Source organism: Rhinoderma darwinii, chromosome 2 (assembly GCF_050947455.1).
Source record: "Rhinoderma darwinii isolate aRhiDar2 chromosome 2, aRhiDar2.hap1, whole genome shotgun sequence".
NCBI classification, from domain to species: Eukaryota; Metazoa; Chordata; class Amphibia; order Anura; family Rhinodermatidae; genus Rhinoderma; species Rhinoderma darwinii.
In genome coordinates, this window is record NC_134688.1 from 187,944,579 (window position 1) to 187,970,695 (window position 26,117).

At 41.3% G+C, this 26,117-nt stretch overlaps 1 protein-coding gene and 1 long non-coding RNA gene across 3 annotated transcripts in view; one reads left to right on the forward strand and one right to left on the reverse strand.

The window, feature by feature from the left end:
* The window catches only part of LOC142740898 (uncharacterized), a 49,133-nt gene that overhangs the window by 15,849 nt on the left and 7,167 nt on the right, over positions 1-26,117 (forward strand). Inside the window, exons 3-5 of one of the 2 annotated variants that reach the window (XR_012880913.1) lie at positions 6,611-6,701; positions 17,287-17,445; positions 25,589-25,669. This is a non-coding gene — a long non-coding RNA (uncharacterized LOC142740898). The remainder of the gene's footprint in view (positions 1-6,610; positions 6,702-17,286; positions 17,446-25,588; positions 25,670-26,117) is intronic. The other variant, XR_012880914.1, reaches the window with a different exon arrangement.
* Positions 11,425-26,117, reverse strand: part of CRACDL (CRACD like) — a 29,984-nt gene continuing 15,291 nt past the window's right edge. Inside the window, exons 6-10 of the mRNA XM_075850320.1 lie at positions 25,548-25,772; positions 22,367-23,702; positions 17,258-17,433; positions 14,618-14,765; positions 11,425-11,748 (exon numbers count right to left, since the gene is read on the reverse strand). Of these exons, the coding sequence (XP_075706435.1) occupies positions 11,603-11,748; positions 14,618-14,765; positions 17,258-17,433; positions 22,367-23,702; positions 25,548-25,772 (2,031 nt within the window). The 3' untranslated portion in view covers positions 11,425-11,602. The remainder of the gene's footprint in view (positions 11,749-14,617; positions 14,766-17,257; positions 17,434-22,366; positions 23,703-25,547; positions 25,773-26,117) is intronic.

The window sequence follows — 26,117 nt, forward strand, 5'->3', positions numbered from 1 at the left end:
CCCCTATATGTTTCTTTCAGATGCAGCAAAATCTATAAAATCAACTTTTAAAACAGCGCACACTATATGCTAACTACTCATTAAAGGGTCATGGGGCAGTGCCGCTGTCATGAAGAATCACATAGTCCTGCCTCCAATCCCACCTTTCCATGCTTGATTGACACCCCCTGGTATTTATACATCACTACCAGTCTCCTTCAACTTTCTCAGATGTGCCATTACCTTGTACTACTTGGGCACGCACCGTACGGCGAGGTGTACTCTGCCCGTCTTCATTGCTGCACAACGCATGCCAAGGGAGTACAAGGCAACGGCGCATCCGCACGAGTTGGAGGAGGCTGGTAGTGATGTAGAACAGCCAGGGGGATGCCATTTAAATTTTTGCCTCAGGCAGCAGAAAAGGTAGAATCGGCCCTGGATAGATAGATAGATTAGATAGATAGATTAGATAGATAGATAGATAGATAGTACAAATAGCTGACATTATAAAGAACTGTTTATCAATCTAGTACCAGGCAATGAATACTTTCCTTTCGAGGTATTTCCTTAATCTGTTACATAACTTAATATATTGCTTGCATACAGTACACAGTAATGTCTGAAAAAATGCCTCTAGTATGTGTTTGGCAGAGCATACAACTCAGGAATACAGGAATGCACCTGGCAAATTTCTACTTTGGGCACGTTTTCAGGATTTAATGCTTTTAAAATAGGATTATAGAAAGCATTCCTATATACCCATGAGCTTCACAAAAAGTAGATGTGATGTTTTAATTCTCCATGTGTCAGTATTATCACCGGCTCAGCACTGCTGGTAATATAAATATAATTTATAAAAAGGCCCCAGCTCAATTTATATAGAACATTTTTTCCTTAAAGTGAAAGCACCATCGTTGGCAAAAAAGCCAGTGCTTGCGCAAACTGTAGAATGTTACTTTTTGAATACTCCCCATAGTTTTATGGCTGCCATGGAATTTTAAATTCTTTGTGGTTTCCTTGAGTATATTTTTGCCCAGTAAGCGACGAGTAAACCTGCTCAACGCCTCCCCCTTATGTCTTGATTGATACCTCCACCGATGCATGCGTGAGATTTCAGTGCCAAACACAGTGATGTAGCAGAATGGTGGAGCCGTCAATCAAGACCAAGGGGATGGCATTGGGCAAGGTTTACTTACAAGAGCCGGAGCACTTGCCAGGCTTGGGAACGCCCTCAGAGCACTTGCGAGATCATTTGCATGAGCCATCAAAGTTCTTTTTCTATGCACTGCTAAGTCTATCTGCGGCCACAAAGGTATGTTTCCACATGTGTTTTATGTCCACTACCTGTGCTGGTATAAGCTTAGTAGTCATAAAGTATCTGACCCTTTAAAAGTTAGCTTTACATGTCAATAATGGCGGCATCACTAGCAGTAGGTTATATTTAGTGATGCATATATTAGTACTAAGACAGCATAGGTATATAGAGATATAGGTGCATACCCATGTAAAGTGCATGTAGCGCAAAATAATACAAAAGGATATCCAAACCATGGCATCCTATATGTAACAAAAGCCATACTGTACATCATACCCATAAGGGTATGTTAACACGGCAGCCTCCGTTTCGGCTGAAATTACGGAGCTGTTTTCAGGAGAAAACAGCTCCAGAATTTCAGATGTAAGGGAAAGTGCAGGCGCTTTTCAGTGCGTCCATTACGGCGCGTAAAAAAAATGACCGTCCGCACAGTACATCGTAAAACCCATTCAAATGAATGGGCAGATGTGTGCCGACGCTTTGGAGCCGTATTTTCAGACATAATTCGAGGCTAAAACGCCCGAATTACGTCCGTGAATAGGGTGTGTGAACCCAGCCTAAGAAGTAAAACTCCTGAGACAGCTCCCGCACCCAATGCGTATTTCGGCATCGGCATCCATCTGGGGGGGCGGGGGTTATTTTTAAATATGCATTGTTTGTTATTAATGGACTTGAATAAACTTTAATAAAGATTAGATTTTGTATATACTGCAGTGTTGGGCACTCACGTTATTAGTAGGTTGTGTTTTCTAGTGTAGTCTAAATGATGAATGGTATTACTATTTGCATCACAAAACAAGGACTGTATTTGGAATATTTATATTGAATGCATAGTCTCCTAAAAATATTGGTAAGATTAACTGTTACACATCCATAAACCTCTCCAGAATTCCTAAATCTCTTCTCTTTTCTCAATAATGCTGTCCGTGCCCTCTGATCAGTAAATGATGCACGACTATCATTCTGCCTGATCAATGCCCTCTCGTCTCCAATACGTTTCCAATGCTGCACCTATATATTACTATATATTACACACTCTTTGTAGACAACACTATTCTGTTTTCTGTTCATGATAATATGCAGCTGATTTTGTGGAAATGCCATGATGGCCATAATTATTTATTTATAGGAAAATTAGATGGGAAAAATCAAAACAAGGTCTTGACATGCAGGATAATATTATTTCAGTGAGATACGATTGTTAGAAAAGGTTGTTTGGATTCTAAAGTTTTGAACAAACTTCCATTTTACAATTGTTTCTGATTAAATTTAGTGAATAACCTGCACATCCACTACTCGCATCCCTAATAATGTAATAGGGACTTAGAAACCAGGGTTCCCAACCATATTCTTTCTTTTTTCTGGACAACTTATCCAAAAATCACGGACTGCCAACATTTTTTTACAATCAGATTGTAATACTTACTGAATAATAAAGATTCTAAGTAATATAAGTATATATCTTAGATTCTGATACAAATACATTAGCAGCACTTACTGTGAACTGTAAAATGATCATTATGAGGCCTCATTTACACGAGCGTATTATACGCGCGTGCGACGTGCGTGCTTTTCACGCGTGTCGTACGCACCTATAATAGTCTATGGGGCTGTTTAGACGATGCGTGAATTTTGCGCTGCGTGAGTGCGTTGCGTAAAACTCACGACATGTTCTATATTCTTGCGTTTTTCACGCAACACGCACCCATTGACTTCAATGGGTGCGTGAAAACAACGCATGCCACACTGACGGTCCTGCGTTGCATGCGCGAAAATCACGCAAGAGCTGTCAAAAGGATGAATGTAAACAGAAAAGCACCACGTGCTTTTCTGGTTACAAACATCCAAACGGAGTGTCAAATTAGAGATGAGCGCACCGAACTTCACCGGGTTCGGCCGAACTCGTTTTAACCGAACCCGGCAAAAAATGTTCGGGTACGCGACGTCAGGAGACAGTCACTGCCCACGGTGCTCAAAGACTTAAACTGTTTCAGCACCATGGACAGTGACTTTCGATCACAATATACATATACGTGTAAAAAAAAACAGAAGTTCTGACTTACCGATAAGTCCCGGCTCCTTCCTCCAGTCCGACCTCCCGGGATGACAATTCAGGCCAAGTGACAGCTGCAGCCAATCACAGGCCAAGCACAGGCTGCAGCCAATCACAGGCTGCAGCGGTCTCATGGCCTGCCGCGTCATCCTGGGAGGTGGGGCCGGATGACAAGAGAGGGACGCGTCACCAAGGCAACGGCCGGGAGACCGGACTGGAGGAAGCAGGCAGTTCATGGTAAGTGTGAACGTCTTTTTTTATTCACAGGTTGGTGTATATTGTGATCGGCATTCACTGTCGAGGGTGCTGAAAGAGTTACTGCCGATCAGTTAGCTCTTTCAGCACCTTGGACAGTGACGGGCGTCGACTACCTCATCTCTATGATGGCGGCTGCGCGAAAATCACGCAGCCGCGCATCATACACGGATGACACACGGAGCTGTCAATTGCCTTTTGCGCACGCAAAACGCAGCGTTTTTTTGCGCGCGCAAAACGCACACGCTCGTGTAAATGAGGCCTTAAAGTAACACAATAACCCATACAATTAGGGCATGGCCCCACGTGGCGGATTTCCTCCGCAGCTGTCCGCATCAATGCCGCACAGAATCTGCGTTGCAGATTCTGCGGCGGATCTGCCCAAAATGTGCAGTAAATTGATGCGGACTAGCTGCTGCGGACTGCGGTAAAAGTGCTTCCCTTCTCTCTATTCAGTGCAGGATAGAGAGAAGGGACAGCACTTTCCCTAGCGAAAATAAACGAATTTCATACTTACCGGCCGTTGTCTTGGTGACGCGTCCCTCTTTCGGCATCCAGCCCGACCTCCCTGGATGACGCGGCAGTCCATGTGACCGCTGCAGCCTGTGATTGGCTGCAGCCGTCACTTAGACTGAAACGTCATCCTGGGAAGCCGGACTGGAGACAGAAGCAGGGAGTTCTCGGTAAGTATGAACTTCTATTTTTTTACAGGTAGCTGTATATTGGGATCGGTAGTCACTGTCCAGGGGGCAGAAACAGTTACTGCCGATCGCTTAACTCTTTCAGCACCCTGGACAGTGACTATTTACTGACGTCTCCTAGCAACGCTCCCGTAATTCCGGGAGCCCCATTGACTTCCTCAGTCTGGCTGTAGACCTAGAAATACATAGGTCCAGCCAGAATGAAGAAATGTCATGGCAAAAAAGCAAGACGCATCCACAGCACACATAACATGTGCATGACAGCTGCGGACTTCATTGCGGAATTTAGAATCTCCATTGAAGTCAATGGAGAAATTCCGCCATGAGTCCGCAACCAGTCCGCCACTGGTCCGCAACAGACAGAGCATGCTGCGGACACCAAATTCCGCTCCGCAGCCTATGCTCCGCAGTGGAATTTTACGCATCGTCTAAACGAACACTTCTAAATAGAAGTGGAAGTCAATGGAGAAACGGCTCCGCTGCGGATTAACGCTGCGGAGTGTCCGCAGCGGAATTCAAGTGAAATTCCGCCACGTGTGAACCCAGCCTAATGGATGCATCAGGTTTTTTTCTTTTATGAACAGGAATTTATGAACAGTTGTTAGCCCTGACAGAAACACATATAGTAGGCCACAGCTGATAAACCAATATGCTATGATTTACTAAAATTCCAATTAACAGTTGAAAAATATTGAAAAGAAACTTTATCAGAAACATGAAAGCTTTCCCACCACCCCTTAACCTAGGCCACATTATAAGGCTGGGTTCACATGTTGCGCCAAACTGCGTCGGCATGTGGTATTGCCACAAATCAGCAGTTTTTTAATTGATTGTCAGTGGCTGAACAGATTAGTGGGTAAAACTGTTGCTTACTTGTAAATCTGTGTGGTCTTTAGCCAACAAATTGAAAACGGCTTCGATTTGCAGCAAACCTGGATGTGCGGTTTCAGCCAGGCAGTTTTCTTTTACATACCACCTCTAATTTGCTTTTCAGAAAAGAATAATGGCTTGTCCAGCATTTCCACATCAACTAGCAGACAATCCGCACCATTTCATGCGTTTTTTTTACTGCAAAAAATAGTGCAGATTTTTTGCGCGATTTTTTTCAAGGGCTGTGTAAGGGCTTGTCCACACGTAATGGAATTACTGGAAAATTTCCACAGCAATTATGCATAAACTAGCAGACAATCCACGGGGGAAAATCCACACCATTTCATGCATTTTTTTATTGCAGAATTAGGTGCGGATTTTCATTTTTACTGCGGAAAATAGTGCTGAATTTTGATGCGGTTTTTTGGTGCGTTCTTTTTTCAAGGGCTGTGTAATGGTGATATTTCTTCTTCATGTGATGTCATTTCCACCCCCTCTAAGAAACTTTGCAGTGTTTCCGCAGCAAATTACACAGTACATCAGAAAAACGCAGGAAATCAGTCCACTTTCCGTAGCAATAATTGACATGATGTGAAAATAAAATTACGCACCGCAGGTAAATTTCTGGACTGATTTTTTCTACTGCATGTTGACGACATTTGTTAAATCACACCCACTTTGCTGCTACTCTATTCCGCTGCATATTTTCCGTCAGCAATTCACGACGGAAAATATGCAACAATTCTACCCTTACGTGTGGACAAGCCCTTAGGGCATGTTCAAACGTGGCGGAATTGCTGTGGAATTCTGCTGTGTACAGTCCGCAGTGGAAATCTACAGCAGACGTTTTTTCAATTACTTTCGATGGCTTTTTAGATACCTTCGTGCAGGCGGTGCGGAAAAAGTTGTTGCGGAAAATATGCTGCGGTGCAGAATTTTAATTTCAGCGGAGAAGCAGGGAATTTTCACTTTGGATTTCAGCCTAGCAATGTAAAGGCTGAAATCTGCGGCAAGTCCGCTGAGATATCCGCAACGTCTGAATTACCTGTCAAATATGCAAATTTTGCTGCAGATTCATTGCGTAATTGCAGTGAACTTGAGGCAAAATCTGCGGAAAATTTCTGCCACGTCTGAATAAGCCCTTATAAGAATTTCTGCCACAAAATCTGCCATGTGTGAATCCTTCCTTAGATTGTTGCTATGCAACAGAGCCCAGACACATTTTGTCTGATATTTTATTATTTTGTAGCCAATTAAAAGCACCAGCGGCATATTGAGATCATGATTATAGTTGAGAATTCACATTGGAAACTATGGTTGAAATTTCTAAAAAAAAAAAGCAGTCATATGGAACTTCACAATGAACAGTATGTATATCTTCATTAGATATTGCACATCAAGCTCTGACAATTTGTTTTATTCTTTTCTTGTATTAAGCAAGGTGACAATTTCAGGCTAGACGTTATAATACAAATATATACAGGCACAATAAAATCAAAATTTGACAACATCTACAACAAGATATAAGGTTAGTAAACACATGAACCTATAATGAACTATCGTATATATGTAATTTGCTGAGGTACATAATTCAGCTCGCATGGTCACATTCTGCCTCCTCACTTATGGTCAATGGACATTAAGGCCAGGATCACACACAATGATTTAATGCAGTTTTTTGTTCAGTTTTTTTTAGCCAAAGCCAGAAGTGGATCCGAAAGGAAGGAAAGGTATAAAGAAAAGACTGATACATCTCCTTTCTTTTCTGACCACTCCTCTGTTTTGCTCAAAAAACGGAACCAAAAACTGCATCAAAACTGTGTGCGTGATCCTGGCCTAAGGACTTATCCAAGAGTATGCAAAAAAAGGCTAATTTAGGAAACAATATGTACTCTATTTCACAAAGTAGAGCTTGCTCTGTTAAAGAGGACCTATCAGCTTCCCTGACATATCGGACTCAGACAATTTCAGCAGCGATTAGACAGTGTCAGACTGCGTAGGGACTTGTCCCATTGAAAAGAGGAATGGTATCACCCAGTAGTCAATTTATTCAAACATTTCCAAGTGGAATAAAATAGGAACAGCACAATGCATAGTTCTAAGTTGCTCCAGCATTGTTTTTGGGGAATACAAGTATTTAATAAAACAGAGATGTCAGAAGAGGTGACACGTCCTCTTTAAATGAGCCCCATTTACATATTCTCGGAGGAACTTCTTGAAAACCATCTGTTATTATTGCACAGATGTAAAGAATAATTTATTTACACATGCTAAACCTATTTCAAGATGTTCTCTAAACTTTACATTTGAACAGTAGACATGACAGTATTAAAATGTAACACATTTGCTAAGGTTATATGTATATGGTTCTAACCACAGTGAATTCATTGTAGATAAACTTAGGAACCAATGTCACAATGATAACAATTGTTCCTAAAAGAAATGCTCTTCCCCCAAAAAAAAGACAAATGTTCTGACAAATTGTTCAGTCTCTCTCTTCAGTTTTTAAAAATACTGGTACCATTGAACCATTTATAAGTTATATTTGTTTCTGGGAAAGCCTGCTGACAACCAATATGGCTGTCATACTGCTGAATGGCAAACCTGCCTAGTTATGCTACAATATCAGAACAAGGAATCTATTACTGCACAACATGGACGATTAATCATTCAGGAGTCTGGCAACGCTATGGGACGTTATATGAGGTCTGTAATGGCAGTTATATTAGTGATCAACCAGAAAGAAATATTGAAGAGTGTTTTTTCCATCTCATAAAGTATTGTAATATCACTCGGATATGCCATCACTTTATGATCAGTGATTGTCCCACTGCCAAGAAGTGAATAGAGCAGTTCTTCGCACAGAGAGCACCGTGGTGCAGGGAAAAACATGTGAAGGGGATGTAGAGCTAAAGCAGTGCCTTGGCCCCTTCTTTCTTAAAATCGATGGGGATCCAGGGAGTCGTTGCACCCCCGGTCATATTGTGATGGCATATTTTAGCGATATGTCATCGGTTTATGTGATGTTAAAAATTTGTGTATCTATTAAAGGGGTTTTACCATGTAAAAGGGGTATTATGGTTTAAGCAAATAAAGCTTACTCATTGTTCAATTTTTGGTATTGTACAGGGTGGGTCATTTATATTGATACACCTAAATAAAATGGGAATGGTTGGTGATATTAACTTCTTGTTTGTGGCACATTAGTATATGGGAGGGGGGAAACTTTTCAAGCTGGGTGTTGACCATGGCGGCGATTTTGAAGTCTGCCATTTTGTATCCAACTTTAGTTTTTTCAATGGGAAGAGGGTCATGTGACACATCAAACTAATCGAGAATTTCACAAGAAAAACAATGGTGTGCTTGGTTTTAACGTTACTTTATTCTTTCATGAGTTATTTACAAGTTTCTGACAACTTATAAAATGTGTTCAACGTGCTGCCCATTGTGTTGGATTGTCAATGCAACCCTCTTCTCCCACTCTTCACACACTGATAGCAACACCGCAGAAGAAAGGCTAGCACAGGCTTCCAGTATCCGTAGTTTCAGTTGCTGCACATCTTGTATCTTCACAGCATAGACAATTGCCTTCAGATGACCCCAAAGATAAAAGTCTAAGGGGGTCAGATCGAGAGGCATTTCTTCTGCGGTGTTGCTATCAGTGTGTGAAGAGTGGGAGAAGAGGGTTGCATTGACAATCCAACACAATGGGCAGCACTTTGAACACATTTTATAAGTGGTCAGAAACTTGTAAATAACTCATTAAAGAATAAAGTAACGTTAAAACCAAGCACACCATTGTTTTTCTTGTGAAATTCTCGATAAGTTTGATGTGTCAAATGACCCTCTTCCCATTGAAAAAACTAAAGTTGGATACAAAATGGCCGACTTCAAAATGGCCGCCATGGTCAACACCCAGCTTGAAAAGTTTCCCCCCTCCCATATACTAATGTGCCACAAACAGGAAGTTAATATCACCAACCATTCCCATTTTATTTAGGTGTATCCATATAAATGGCCCACCCTGTACAATTTCCAAATATATTTTCTTATATATAAGATCTCTGCTCACAGTCACTCAATGGAAACCATCATTATTTACTTCTAGGGCACGGGTTAGCAACCTTCGGCACTCCAGCTGTTGTGAAGCTACACTTCGAAGCATGCCCTGACAGCCTTTGGCTAGAATAATACAGCCTTTGGCTGTCAGTGCATGCTGGTAGTTGTAGTTTCACAACAGCTGGAGTGTCGAAGGTTTCTGACTCCTGTTCTAGGGGATAAAAATCTGTCCTGGTCATGTGATGATCACCGCAGGTCATGGCTTCTTACGGTTATAGTAAAGTTAGCATCACATCATCAGGACAAACTTTAATCCCATGGGAGTAAACAATGAAGGTTCCTATTGAATGACAGCAAGCAGAAGAATTGATACAAAAAAATATATTGGAAAACCGTACAACTGCAGAACTTTTCATGATACAATCCATAAGCTTTAGGGCATGACCACACATGGCGGAATTCCTCCGCAACTGTCCGCATCAATGCCGCACCTAATCCGGGTTGCGGATTACGGCTGCGGATCTGCACAAAATGTGCAGAAAATTGATGCGGACTAGCTGCTGCGGACTGCGGGAAAAGTGCTTCCCTTCTCCCTATCAGTGCAGGATAGAGAGAAGGGACAGCACTTTCCCTAGTGATAGTAAAAGAAATTCATACTTACCGCCCGTTGTCTTTATGACGCGTCCCTCCTTCGGCATCCAGCCCGACCTCCCTGGATGACGCGCCAGTCCATGTGACCGCTGCAGCCTGTGCTTGGCCTGTGATTGGCTGCAGCCGTCACTTACACTGAAACGTCATCCTGGGAGGCCGGACTGGAGACAGAAACAGGGAGTTCTCGGTAAGTACGAACTTCTATTTTTTTGACAGGTTGCTGTATATTGTGATCGGTAGTCACTGTCCCGGGTGCAGAAACAGTTACTGCCGATCGCTTAACTCTTTCAGCACCCTGGACAGTGACTATTTACTGACGTCTCCTAGCAACGCTCCCGTCATTACGGGAGCCCCATTGACTTCCTCAGTCTGGCTGTAGACCTAGAAATACATAGGTCCAGCCAGAATGAAGAAATGTCAAGTTAAAAAAGCAAGACGCATCCGCAGCACACATGACATGTGCATGACAGCTGCGGACTTCATTGCGGAACTTTGAATCTCCATTGAAGTCAATGGAGAAATTCCGCCATGAGTCCGCCACTGCTCCGCAACAGACAGAGCATGCTGCGGACACCAAATTCCGCTCCGCAGCCTATGCTCCGCAGCGGAATTGTACGCATCGTGTAAACGAACACTGCTAAATTAAAGTGAAAGTCAATGGAGAAACGGCTCCGCTGCGGAATAACGCTGCGGAGTGTCCGCAGCGGAATTTAAGTGAAATTCCGCCATGTGTGAACCCGCCCTTATTCGCAGAAACCATAATACCTTTTCCAAAAAGGATTAATCTTCACTAGTGATTTTTTAGTTTAGACCAAAATACTCTTCAACTGTTGTCAAAATGTGCCAAAAAGGGCATAACAGGCCTCATAGTGTTCATCTAAGTCTGTGTTCACATCAGCGTCGGGATTCCGTTCATGGGTTCCGTTCGACCTTTCCATTGGAGGAACCGATAAACGGAAACCATAGCTTATGTTTGCATTACCATTGATTTCAATGGTAATGCTTCCATTTTAGTTGGTTTTCATTTGTCTCCGTTCCTTAAGGTTCCCTTTTTTTTAGTGGAAACAATAGCATAGTCGACTACGCTATTGTTTCCACGGGAAAATCTGAAAGCTTACGGTGCGGAAACAAACGGAAACCAACTGCAACGGAAGCGTTACTATTGAAATCAATGGTAATGCAAACGGAATCTATGGTTTCCGTTTGCCTTTCTGTTCATGGGTTCGTCCTACGGAAAGGTCGAATGGAACCCATGAACAGAAGCCCAACGCTGATGTGAACAGGCCCTTACAAACTGGCTGCATTTATTACATGTGAAAGGTGCATTTCACAATGAATCAAACCTATCAGAGAACAGGGAGACCCTAAATGGCTGCTCTCCTTCAAGTTTTCATCCAGATTTCAGCATATGATCTATAAAAGTTGTTAAAAAAACAAAAAGAAAGCTCTGACACAAACAGACAAAAAGCACAATTTAAGTCAATGTATAAGAAACTAAGATCAACGGTTTGAAGCATGAACAGCTTTACTTGTTAACATGTATTATATACATCTTAAACAAAATGGTCCTCTACGAGCGAAAAAATTAGAAATCACTCATATAGTATCAGAGTATATAAAACTGCTGGAGGTTCCTCTATTTCTACATGTTCAGTTGTATTTTGTGCTTGTAATAACCAGTCAAGTATGACAGATACAGACAACAGGCATTGTCTTTTCTTATTTAATGATGTGAGGCTTGTCACTCCAGGCCTGGGATTTCTTCTTCGCCAATTCCATCCAAGAAGGCTCCTGTGAGACTGAAAATGTTTGTCGTTTGTGTCGAGATTTTTCCTCTTTTTCTGTCAGCAATGACAATTGTGTAGCTGCAAAGAAATGTAATAAGTATGTCCAGTGGTTAGCTGATATATCTCATATGAGTAAATAATTTGAGATGTGCACATTTTCTTGTTTTATTTAAGTTTTTCCAATTTGTGAATCAGTTTGCCATTCATCAGCCCTTAGGATGCACTGGAAAACTGATTCACTTAGTTTGAGATTGAATTTTAGAGAATAAGGTAAATAGCAAAATCTATTCTCCCATTGTATAATATGGACTGGTAAACCTGAAACTGGAAATTAAGGCAAAATGATTTGCTTATCTCTATAAATAATATATTTAAAGGGAAACTGACAAACAAATATGATGCGGCTTTGGAATTGCAAAGGGAAAATCTACATACTGTAGATCTTAAAATCCAGGTATATCTTTTACTTGTAAGTGTTACAAGAGTGGCAGAGTGGGATATCGGGATTTACTGTAGTCAAACTAAATTTGAAATCTTTAAAAGGAGATTTTATAAACCTTGCCCATCTGAAAGGCCCTATATAGAAAAGCTGGCTGGCTGGTCTTCATTTCCCCTAAGGGTATGTGCACACAATAACGTCAATTACGGCTGAAATTACGGAGCTGTTTTCAGGAGAAAACAGCTCCTGCATTTCAGACGTAATTGCTCGTACTCGCGTTTTGCGAGGCGTCAATTACGGCCGTAATTTGGAGCTGTTCTCCATTGGATTCAATGAAAAACGGCTCCAATTACGTCCCAAGAAGTGTCCTGCACTTCTTTGACGAGGCTGTTATAGTACACGCCGTCTTTTGACAGCGACGTGTAAAATTACAGGTCATCGGCACAGTACATCGGCAAACCCATTGAAATGAATGGGCAGATTTTTGCCGACATATTGGAGCCGTGTTTTCAGGCGTAATTCGAGGCATAAAACGCCTCCATTACACCTGAAAATAGGTCGTGTGAACCCAGCCTAATGTGACACACAAATGGAGAAATATAACGCAATATGCTAAATGAGCAGCTCTTTGAAGGAGGGGGAAAGAGAGGAATCCTCTCTATTAGGCCCCATGCACACGAACATAAAAACGACCGTAATTACGGGCCCATAGACTTCTGTTGGCCACGGGTACCTTCCCATTTGCTTACGGGAAGGTGCCCGGGCCGTTAAAAAATAAAGAACATGTCCTATTTCAGTCTGTAATTACGGCACGGGCAGGCTCATATAAGTCTATGGGGCTCCCGTAATTATGGGTGCGTTGCTACGCATGGTACTCACTGTCCAGCGGTAGTCACTGTCCAGGGTGCTGAAAGAGTTAAACGATCAAGTGCTGGATAGAGCATAGGGGCTGCACTGATCGGCAGTAACTCTTTCAGCACTCTGGACAGTGACTACCGCTGGACAGTGAGTACCATGCGTAGCAATGCTCCCGTAATTACCATGTGAGTAACATGTGCGGCACTCACAATATACAGTACATTTCTAGTGTTTCCTTCAAAAACCTGCAACAAAAAAAAGTTACTTACCCAGAACTCCCTGATTCTTCCTCCAGTCCGTCCTCCTGGGATAACGTTTCATCCCATGTGACCGCTGCAGCCAATCACAGACTGCAGTGGTCACATGGACTGCCGCGTCATTCAGGGAGGTCGGACTGGATGTCAAAATGGGGACGCGTCACCAAGACAACGGCCAGGGTACGTATGAACTGCTTTTTCTTTCTATCGCCGTCTTCCGCTGCGGAAACTTTTCCCAAAAGGGCTGCCCCTTCTCTCTATGCAGCACTGATAGAGAGAAGAGGCTGCCGATCAGAGCTGGATAGAGAGAAGAGGCTGCCGATCAGAGCTTGATAGAGAGAAGAGTCAGCCGATCAGTGCTGGATAGAGAGAAGGGGCTGCTGATTAGTGCAGTGCAATATCTCCTTCTACGTGTAAAAAGAAGCAGAGAAAACGGATCCGTAAATACCGGTGACTACGGACCCGTATTTACAAGCACGGTCCGTAAATACTGGTTAAATACGGGTGACAAAGGACCCGTATTTACGCCAGTATTTACGGGAGAGAAAAAATACAGTTGTGTGCATGGGGCCTTACATCTGTCATGAAAAGGGGTTGACCTTTACTAGCCAGTTTTTACTTCTGTATTCAAGTGGCTTGTAATACTCCATTGGCAGTATGTCTATATTTTTATTTCTATGATATACAAAACTTGAATATACATTACATTTTCAAAATTATTGGTCAGATCCAAATTATTATGACTGACTGTTTACTACCCTTATCAAGTCTGTGTTCACATCACGTTACAGTCCTACGTTGGAGGTGTTAGTCGAGAGGATGACTGAAGGTTGCAACATATTCCACGGTATAGGCATATATAGTCGGACATATCACTAATAGTTCCCATTGTAAAAAAAGAAAAAGTAGACCACATGGTAGACTTTTTTTCCTGTATCTATCTGTAGAAAATAGCAAAAAATAGGGTATACCGATGCATACCGGACCAGCATGTGCCACAAGGCATACGCATGGTGAATAGCGGCCTATGAATACGTTTGGTGTAGACGCTGGAGCTTTCCCACATCAAACATAGTGCTGTAAATGTGATGTGAACAAGCCCTAAAGTGCACGTTCCTTACATGGAAGCCTGCTTTCAAATTGTACAGAGTAGATCATTTTAATGGAAATTATAGATGACTTGTGCCTATGACTGGTGTTTTTAACCCCTACAGAAATGACCTAATTGTGAGAAATTAGGAAAGCTTGAGGTTAATGAGTCTTCACACACTGGTTGAGATGTATTGTGTACATGGAGGACATCAACTTTTGGAATATTAATTTGTTCTCCAAAAGCTCTCGTGCTGAAGCTAAACAAAAGGCAACCTCATCCAGAGAAAAGCTGTTTTCTCACCATGGACAGGATGTGGCAATGTGTTTGCTCTCGGCCTCTGCTCACTCTTTTCAGTTTTGGTGTCTTGCCCATACATTTCTGGAAGAAATAAAGCTGATGTGCTTGTTGTTTTGTTCTGGATTAGGTCAACTTGTTGCTTCGATTGGACCTTAAAGAAAAACAAGCTTTGTGTTATTCAACTTCAACGCTGAACAAATGGTGAAATATCACATATTTCTTACAGCAACCAATCTGATGTATCAATTATCAAGAATTGATAGTCAGCTCACCCCAGTGATCAGATTATCCTATATGTTGACTGCTGGGTCTGTGGAGGGGGCACAGACAGCTTGGTGGATCGCAGGCCATGAATAAAATTGAAAAGGGAGTAAAATCCAGAACTTACTTGCAGTAAAACTCAATATTTTATTCCTTCATTTAAAATCAGTGTTGAATGCACTAACAATGCTTACGCATTGGTCCCTAGGGCCAAACTGACTTGAAATGCGTAAGCTTTGTTAGTGCATTCAACACTGATTTTAAATGAAGGAATAAAACACTGAGTTTTACTGCGAGGGAGTGCTGGATTTTACTCAATAACATTTATCAAACTGTGTTACGGAAACTACTTAGAACCGTCTACTTGTGTGCAGTCATGTAAAGACTTTAGCACTGCTCATTATTCACCCCTGATAAACTCAATATTGTATCATGTATACAGGTTGGAACACTATTGACATGCAGGCTGCCCCCAAATGACTTTTCTGTTTTCCTATAGCCAATCTTTTTTATGCTTATGGGAATACTTATCCTTCACAGCGAACCTTAGTTATATATTCTGTTAATTGGGCGATAATATTTTATTGAATTGAATTGCATAAATGTTATTTTCCTATGTAGATTATATATGATGGTTCTTTCTTCTTTTTTTTTTTAAATTATGTATTAAGTATTATTGTAGTCAATTGTAGTGTTTTTTATTGTTATTTTAGGAAACAACATTGTCACTGTTATTTACAAATCTCTAAATGCCTTTTTTTGTTATGCTATTAAATAGGATTGTGAATATTTTTTTAATAAATATTATTGTAAATAATTGAAGGTGTACATTCTTTTGGATGCTTCTCTGTGTGCACATTTGTCTATTGTGAGGGTTTAGCATCAGGAGAGGTTGGTACAGCGGTTTCTTAGTAGCCAGAGACAGGGACACCGTGCATTAACGTTCATAACAGGGCTTTGCCTGTGTTTTATTCTTGTCAAAGAAACAGCCTCTTGTACAACAAGGCAAAATACAAAATAAATCCTGCTCGTCTGAGCACTAACTAAACAAGATATTATCTAACTATACCAAGTGCCTTCCTACCAGGCACTGGACACAAAGTAACACAGGTCTTTACTCACATAGAATAAAGGCTACGCCAGACTTAGTAGTCTCCAGTCTGAGTCAGGGGTGAGACTCACACACACTGTGTCTGCACCTTTTTATACACAGGCTGCAGGCGCAGCTAATTGAGCAGCAGCCTTGTCCTGCAAACAGAGATGGACTAGGGATTGGGGAACCCGCCCTGCTCTTCCCCAATCCAACTCCAGGCCCTTTTTCCGGCTTTTCCTTAAGCCAAGATTGGAAAGCTAGAGCTTTCTATTGCAAAAAATACTCATTCCCTGGAGCCTAGGATACATATGACAGGATTCTAGGGGAAATGTACCTTCCCTCAATGACTTTACCTGTCACTGTCTCACACTATGTAATCATTAATATTTCATGTATTGCATCCCTTTATATCATTGGTGCCATAGCAGTCACAGCAAGTGTGGTTCACTCAACAGAGAAAATACATTATCATGACCGCGTTCCTGGCTGTTGCCTCCTGCTCACGCAGAGCATTTACCGGTCCTCGGTGCCTTCTCCGCACAGGCCGATGCTGCAATATTTCTCCTGGCCGCCCAGACTCCTCTGCCGATGCTCTCCTCCTGGTTTTGTGTTGCTTCCTAGTTCGTGTGTGCTAGAGCACGCTAAAATTCACCCAGATTTCCTGGGTACATAAGGTACCCCTTATGCTCATTGCATGAGCAATTAGGTTCCATAGTCTAGTATGCTAGTACTGCCCTTCTATATGTTTCATTGGATTATCTGTTGCTGGCCCTGCTTGAACTTGACCTTGTCCTGTCTGCTGCCTGCCCTGACTTTTTGCCTGTTTACTGTGATGGCCCTCTGAGGCCTGCCCTGACCTTTGGCTTTGCTAACTGTGATTGACCATCTGCCACCAATCTCTATGTGCCCTGAGACAGACATTTTCCCACTGGACCACCATCACATGGATGCTTGCCCAGTGAGCATCTAGCGTGTGGATGCTTGGAACTTGACCACTGGGTCAAAAGATATACACAATCCCATGGAGTCCCCAAGGAATGTACAGTATTTCATTAGGTCATCAGTAATACTTGTTAGGAAAAGAGCATATTCACCACCTGCATTTTTAGAAAAGACCATCTTCTTTTTAACTGCTAATAGCAGTTATACAAATATTAAAAATGTAACTGCTAATAGCTTTCTGCCGAATGAGTCTGGGTCAGTCCATTTTGTATGTTTTTTGTGTGTACATATTTCCTAATTCAAACTTAAAAAAAACAAAAGACACAGAACACAATTTGGTAAATTACCTCTGCTCTGTCTTTGTTTTGCTTTTCAGAATCCTGCTTTATAATGCTGTTCTCAGAGACAGGACTGTCTTCTTTAAGGCTTCTCTGTTTCTGTCGAGCCATGGACATCCACAAAGGCTCCGTTTTACTTTCAGCTGCCTTAGAAAGCTCTGCATTCCCTACAGGAGTGTTTTTATCTGGTAACAAAAGTAAGTAAATACCATTACATATATATGCAATACCCTTACAATACAGTACTAGCATAGGCAATGAGATTCCAGGGAATCTGATGTTTATGCTGCAGTATTTTTTGGGACGTAAATTGACCCGCGGTGCGTATTTTCGAAAACCGTGGCATGCCAATTTATCCTGCGATTCCGTATGCAAACTCTATCTCCCAGTTCTGGAGAAATACACAGCAAAACCCACAGAATGATAACGCAGCGATTTACACATGAAAACCGAAAAACGCATAAAAAAAATGCACCTTCAGGTGCGTTTTTTTGCTGCAAATTTCTTGCAGTTTTGCTGCGTATTTTCCGCAGCAAAATACGCAACGTGTGCATGTAGTCTAAAAGTTATAGAATGTAGTGGCTTGCCGAATCTTGTAGTCTACAAGTCACATGTTGAAGAAAATTGGATTAGTATTGCTATGTATAAATTTTCAACCCCTACCAAAACATCTTCATTAACTGGTAACCTCCCGATTTCTGAGCTTTCTTATTGCACTATACAATTTGATAACTAACCTACACTTTAGAACTAGTTTTGTGGTATAGAGCTAATATAAATGTCTTCAAAAAGCTTAGCAGTCCAAAAAAAGTACATACTTGTGGGTAGGTCATTGACAACTTGACCAGCTCTGTACATGTGTTATTCTTAAATAAGAAACACAGCTACAATATGCCAAATAACTACATCAATTTTAGATTTGCAGAACCTTTGCTTGGCAATTATTTCTGCACTGATGTAATATATATGATATAGCCAGCAGGCTGCTTATTGTTCTAAATGGATTCTAAAAATACATTCACATTGCAGAAAACCTTTATAAAAACGTGCACCTCCTGTAAAGTGTGACTAATACTACAATTTGCATACCTGAAAGTAAATGGATTTATATGATATGATTCCAAATGAAGTATTTAGAATATTGGAGAGCTTTAAAATTGGCACTAGATAGTGTATTAATAATTCCTCCTTTCTAAAAGGCACTTAGTAATGCTTGTCCCTATCAAAAAAGGAATAGATTTAAAGTGCATTTTACTAAATACAAAATCCTAAAGTTGCCAATAGAACTTAGCCTTTTCTAATGTACACTTAGTGGCAACTTTATTAGGTACACCTGTTAATACAAATATCTAAGCAGCGGCTAGTAAGAGCAGAACGGACAGATTGGTTCAAGCCAACATGCAGAATATTGAACCTTGAAGTGAATGGGCTATAGCAGCGGAAGAACACAATGAATTCCAGATCTGCTCATCTTCTGATGGCTACAAAGCATACTCCACCATAAGCTGATTTCATGAAAATGTCAATGAAGTCAGTGTACTCATATGACATACACAGTGATTAAATCGTAAACCAATGGAGCACCTTTGGGATGTAGCTAAATGAGAGATGCACAGCATGAATGTGCAGCCTCAAAATCTGCACCTACACGGACCAGAGTCTTTAGAGGGGTTACCCAGGGTTAGAAAAGAGCTTTGCTTTGTTTCCAGAAACAGTGCCACTCTTAACCATGGGCTGTGTCTGGTATTGCAAGTTTTTCCCATTCACTTGAATGAGGATGAGCCTCAATACCTGATGCAGTCCATGGTGAAAAGCACTTCTGTTTCTGGAAAGAAAGCAGAGGCTTTTTCTAATCGTTGACAATCCCTTTAAGAAATGTTTTTAAAGAATTAAGGCTGCTTAGTGGGCAGCCTGAGGTAGTCCTTAGAATTAGTGAACAAGACCATGTGTAAACATATGCCTAACCAAAAATAGCAATGCCTTTTCTCCCACGGAACTCGTTCAATTTTAATCTCTGCCAACACTGCCACCTAGGACTGTAAATCCAAGCTTTCTCTAAATGCAAATAGACATGATAAGCAACATTTCTGCAGCTTCTAGATTTGCACCTGGCATGTACACTGAATTACATGGTCCCAGTGGATCTTCTTTACATAATGAAGTTGTTTTTAGGCATTACATCTTTGTTTACGTGTCCTGGCTATTTTGGGAGGATACAACTACAATATAAGTCTAGAGTTGTCTGGCAGCTGCTCTTCAGCCCCTTTCTATTCACATAACATGCAAGTTCAGTTCAGCCAAATGTGCATATCAGTAGGAGAGTGAGAACTGGCTATATATCGAGGACACCCTTTCATTCAACTCACTGCTTTTTTGTGACAGCAAAAGACAATATAAAAGTTAAAGGAAAAAAAAATTGTAGGTCCGAAAAATTTACTTTACTGTCCACAAGGATATCAATATATATTTTTTTTAGTATCTTTTCACTTTATTATCCCTGTTACTGAGTTAGCCAGAAAACATGCTTATTGCTTGTTGATATGGAAACAGCACATCAAGATAAGATGGAGACACATAAAGAATGATCTGCACAGAGCTGGATACAATTACACTGCCAATTTATATGATATACAGTAGATTCTTTTCACAACCACCCCAGTGTTGAGACTTTCAAAGTTCTAACTATATTTACACCTTTTTCACCACTTCTGCTTCGTTTAGTAAGCTTAGGACAAATTAATCTTTAAATCAAAAAAACTAAAAGTAATAAAAAAAACTATATAAAACGAATCTGTCAAAAGTGTGTGTGTTATCAAGTTGTTATGAATTCATTTCAGCCTTTTCTACATTATATCTGCTTTTGGGAAAACTGTGTGACATATAATATGGCCACCGCTCAAATTTCTCAGTAGGTAAATCAGAAGTCTGCCACTAAATTGCTTGGTTATGCAGAAATATAAAAGCACACATTCATCTTTCAGAATGGTGACAACTCCAGTGGTAGCTTTGATAGGGAGCATATTGGTTTCCTTGTTTTCCCAGAAACAGATTTTAACTAAGGACTGATTTGAACTTTAAAAAGCCATGATTCCACTCCCCATTCACAGATATTCAGAAGTTGAAAGCATTTAAGCAGCTACCCAGCGCCTAGAACAGTGGTTCCCAACCGGGGTGCCGTGAGAACCGTCCAGGGGTGCCGCGACACTCATCCACTGCCATAAGAAAAAAACGAAAAAAAACGTTAGCTTGTAGCAGACATGACGCACACACATCTGCTACAAGCTCCACCCCTGACGCTTACTTCTTCAACTATGCTTGTGGCAGAGGTGACGCATGCACGTCTGCTACAAGTACCTCCCACCACTTCCCGCCAGAAGAGCCTGATGGAGGAGGAGGAGCCATTAACGCTGCGGGCAGTGTAAGCATGTGATTCCTTCTCCAGAAGTAAGAACACTTTTGTGCCATTACAATCACATCTCTATGAGGTGATTGTTCGGCATTATAGTATGCTAAGTTCTGTCTGTGATGGTCACTTTACTCGGGGGGGGGGCTGACGGTCATTACTGTGAGGGGGGCTGATGGTAATTACTGTGAGGGGGGCTGATGGTAATTACTGTGAGGGGGGCTGATGCTCATTATACTGTGAGTGGGGAGCTGATGGTCATTTTTCTGTGAGTGGGGGCTGATGGTCATTACTGTGAGGGGGCTGATGGTCATTATACTGTGAGTGGGGGGATAATGGTCATTTTTCTGTGAGTGGGGGCTGATGTTCATTTTACTGTGAGGGGGGCTGATGGTCATTTTACTGTGAGTGGGGGCTGATTGTCATTTTACTGTGAGTGGGGGACTGGTGGTCATTTTACTGTGAGTGGGGTGCTGATGGTCATTTTACTGTGAGCGGTGGCTAATGGTCATTTTACTGTGAGTGGGGGCTGATGGTCTTCGAATAGTCACCTCCCATTGAAATGAATATGAGGCAGAAAAAAACTGCCTCGTTTGGGTGCCTTTTTCCCTGCAGTTTTTGCATTAGCTTCAACGGCTTAAAAAAACACGGGCAAGAAACACTGCAAAATAAAAACTAAAAAAAAAAAGCATCAAAAGCTGTCAATTCAATTTTGAGGCAGATTTTTTCTGCATTACAAAAAATGCTGTGTGAAAATACCCTAAGGCCTCATGCAAATCGCGGGCTGCGCACATGGCCGCGGCCATTATTTTTAATGAGCCCGGACCGCAGAACACGGCCGTAATAAGGCTTGCCCGTTCTTTCTGCGGTCCGGGCTCCGGGGCCATGCACGGACCGTTGAAACCACAGTCCTGTGCATGGCCCCATAGGAATGAATGGGGCTGCAATTCTCCCGTGGATTTTTGGGGGAATTGCGGCCGCAAAAGCACGTTTGTGTGCATGGGGCCTAAGAGTGTAGTGCTTGTTTTTAGCCGGTTTTTGTAAAAAAATAAATTTATACGGGTGCCCTGAGGAATTTTTTTTTTCGGGGTTGCCTCGAGCCTGAAAAGTTTGGGAAACTCTGGCCTAGAGTTTGCTCGTCTCTCCTTCAGTGAGGAAGACATTTCTAATCACACTACTTTCAATGGTATCTGTATCATCCTTATCTTATGTGTCTGAGATGCCAAAGCTCCTGCAGTAAGTCAACAAGTTGGATTCACTGAGGGGACTATACCTATTTTGTCAGAAAAACTAATTTCACCAAAATAACTTGTTAAATAATAATACTTTATTAACCCCTTAATCATGCTTTGGTCAAGAAGGCAAAACATTAGGGGTATGTTTTCATCCTCTTCTCTTCTGAGTGAGGACTGCAGATGTATTCAAGCATATACATCTTCAACGATCAATCAGATGAGAGCGGAAGGAGGCATGGAAAAGGTCAGCAGCATATTACATTGACAGATATGCTGTAAGAAAAAAGTGCTGCAAAACGGTATCTACTTAATGTGCTTTTTTTTCAACATGGTAGGGCGCTCCTTTCTGGTAGATTTCCATGAGTACATGTTTGCATACCCCAAAGGTTTCAACTATTTGAAAAGGTGTGTGCTCGCCAATGTGGTTTATTCTTTTAAATCAACATTGCAAAAACATGTAAATTGTAGAGAAGACCTTACCAATTGTTTTGTGGAGACTTGGCCTTCTATGGGGCACTTCCTTTTCAATCTTTGCCTCTGGAGATTTTATCTTCTTCTCTTGATTGGAGTTATTTTCTGATGCTTCTTTATTCGTGTTATTGTCAGCAACTGTAATATTTTGCAAAACTGGTTTCTTGGGCAGTGGTGGTTTAGTTTGTGTCTCTTCTGTTTTTGATTCCTCCTTGGGGAATGACAAGTGTACAGTCTTTTCCTGTTTTAACTCTGCGCTGTGCCTCTTTACCATGCTTGACACTGGGTTTATGCCATCCCTGTATCTTAAGGATAAGGAAGTGGATCTTAACTTTACAGAAAAGGGGTTTTTGTCTTCAGAATCTGCTTGTGAATCTGTAACCACAGCTAAATCACTGGCAGCTGGCACTGCACTCTGGTTTGGGGTATTGTTACTAAAGACCGCCTTGTCTGCAGGCATGCCATCAGGGTCAGTTAAGGACTCAGTCTTCCTACTAATGGGCTTATGTTCAGTGTTGGGAGCTGCAACTTTGGGCTCTTCTTTTAAGATTTCAGTTTTAGACGCACCTGGTTTCAGGAGAGACAACTTTGTGGTTTTATAAGCCTCATTCTCAACATTTGCTTTCAGCGAAAAGCTGCCAGTCCTAGGTCTCTCCCAAGCTGATGATACAGAAAACTTTCTTTGTGTAACATTTTCTGTGGGTGACTTTTCTACATTTTTATCTTCATTTCCAAGCTGTTTATGATTTTCTTTATCAGATAGTGGTTGATCTTGATAATTCAGACATTTTTCAGATAATGAATTCTGGAAAAGCCTACTCCTACTATGCGATGATTCCTGGAAATGTCCTTGAGAAGTAGTCCTTGAAGAATGGACAACTGCCTCCTCTACAATAGGTGGCTTTACATGGACATCTGCTGGTGTCTTGCTCTCTTCCATTGTTTGTTTTTGATTGTTAGTGAAGACCCCCTTTTCTACAGAAGGCAAGCCAATGGAAACATTTTCACTTGATCTTCTTTTAACTAATTCACTCTGATCTTTTTTCGTTACATCCAGCTCAATATTTGCAGCACTTGGAGCACTTATGACATTTTTAGATTGCGAAGTTGTAACTAAATCAAGTTTAAGAGATCTTTCCTGTACTACTTTTGGGAGATTCATTGATTCATTAATCTCTGCTAATTCGGAAGATACTTCCTTATTTTCTAACCTTACATCTAGAAAGTTGTCAGCACCAGGAGTACCAGGTTCTATAGAACCACAGGCTGTCTGTTCTGGTCTGGGTGTTGTAACATCTTCCTCTTCCATAGAGGTCAAATTTTTTAATGATTCCTCCTGTAGTGTCTATGAAATGTTAAAAAAATTGTGACATCAGCTTAAAGTAGCAGCCAAAATTGAAAAAACAAACAGATCAAATATACTGTACTTCTATTTATTGTTAGAAAAATAAAGCACAATAATATATAACTTAAAAAAGGTTTCCAAATCAAATATTTATGACATACAAATAGAACATGTCTTAAGGGTCTGATCAATGGGCACTGGCCACTTGTTCTTTCCATTCATCTACACTGAGAGTGACAGCATATGCGTGCCAAATTCTCTATTGATGGTGACACCAATACAAACCTATTCTTGGGATCCCAGTGGCCATACCCCCACAGATCTGACTGTTATAGCCCCTTTGATTTTTTTTGTAGCTTTATATATTTCATCAAGAAATTGTGTTAACCCTTTTTCTCTACACTTTATTTCATACATATTTATGTAAAAATTTTCACTATTCACTGCAGACAAAGGGAAGTTTTTAAAGCTGAAAATGAAGTAATCTTTGGGAATGAACGCTGCCTTTGCTTAACAGTATGTTAACGTGTAGGTTCACATTTTACACTGGGTTATATCATTTGTTTATCTATTTATTGTTGTTTCCTTATATTATGATGTAGAGGAAAATAATCCTCTTGTAACCAACTTTACCAAAGTCCCTTAGCATGGAACGACTTTTCAAAGAACAAAGATGGAAAGGAGAGTCATTGTTGCCCAGGTTTCATCATAGCCATAAGCTAGGCAGCAATAGCTATTATAAATGTCACTATGTGCAGCATATACATTTACCAATCATGCCGCAGATGGTGGTAGTTTTTATGGCTGCACAAACATTTAAGATCAACAGTATATCATCATTGTACTTTTCCTGCATTTACATTGATAATTGGCAAATCTAAATGGACCTTAACTTTTCCTTATTGTAGTCAGGGCAACCTCCCCCATTATATCCCTTAGTTATCTGCATCACAGACCACAGAGCTGCTATGGAGTGCAGAGCAAAGCTATATACACATAGAAATAGATAAAGGGCAATTGTAGGTTGTAAGGTCAACCATGGTATTCTTCTACCAGTTGTTTAGATAACAAACTACATTATTAAAGGGGTTTTCCACCTTCTGACAAATGTTGACATATCCACCGGATAAGTCATCAGTACATGATCTGTGGGGGTCCGACACACGGGCACCGCACAGATCAGCTGGTCCGGTGCCTCTGTGCATCGGACGTACATGCCAGAAGCAGTTAGCTGTGGCCACGGACTAGCGGCCGAGCTGCAGTACTGCTCCTATTCAAGTGCATAGGAGCGGACCTGTAGTTCTGCAGCACAGCTGCTATGCTATGAAAGGAAGCCAACTGCTTCTCTCTCCGTAAAAGCATTATGTGCCATAACATCCGGTGCCCACAGGCCACCGGAGCAGCTTATCGGTGCGGGGTCCGAGTGTCAGACACGCACCGATGATATACAGTGGATAGGTCATCAATTGTCAGAAGGTGAACAACCCTTTTAAGTAAAGGCCCTTTTACACACAGGCCAATGTTTTCGCAAATGATCGTTCATATGAACACAACGATAAGTCAATGAACTTGTAAACGCTCGTTCATCGGCTGATCTGCTCATTTATGCAGCATTAAATATTATCGTTGTCAGCAGTACATCTCCCTGCGTAAACAGGGAGATGCACTGTCGACATTATGGAAATATATGGGGGCGAATGATTGCTCATCTCCATACATAACCAGTCATAGCTCCTAATGAAAGGAACAAACGAGCGCCGATCAACAAGCTGTCTCGTTGATCGGCGCTCATTTTCACGGCCCATACCTTAACACAAAACATTATTGCATAACATAGAAGATTACCGCAGATGGTCTCCTATTCTTGCTTGATCTTTGATTTCTAGGCCTTACTGAAAGCCTATGTCTAGCCGCAGAATTGTCCAAGAAGGTAGAATACCGAGCAGGAGTGCCGAAATCTGCAGACGGTGAGAGGTTGATGCTGTCTCTTTTATCTGGATATCTTTTAAAAGATTCTCTCAGCTCATTTTCATCTAGAGATAGAGGTCTTGAAGAGGATTCTGATGAGATCTAAAATGCGGCAAGAAGAATGTATTTAGAACTTGCAGTTAAATATTGTGGAAAATGGGTTTGGCTTAGGTCAATTCCTACAAAGCTGAAGGTAATTTTTCGTTAGGGTGAGTTCAAAAGCATTGGATTTTGCCCAAGATTTTCTGACTGCAAATTGGGAATCTGAGAAATAATAGGCAGGCTGTAGATTTAAAGTGGATCTGCCATCAGATTATGCTACCCTATGTAATGGCAGCATAGTAGGGGAACAGGTCCGCTCTCCTACTTGCCAAAACGGCACAAAAACGAGTACACCGGTACATAGTTATGTCTGGTACTAATGAGGGGAGTGCTCCCCGGACTCCC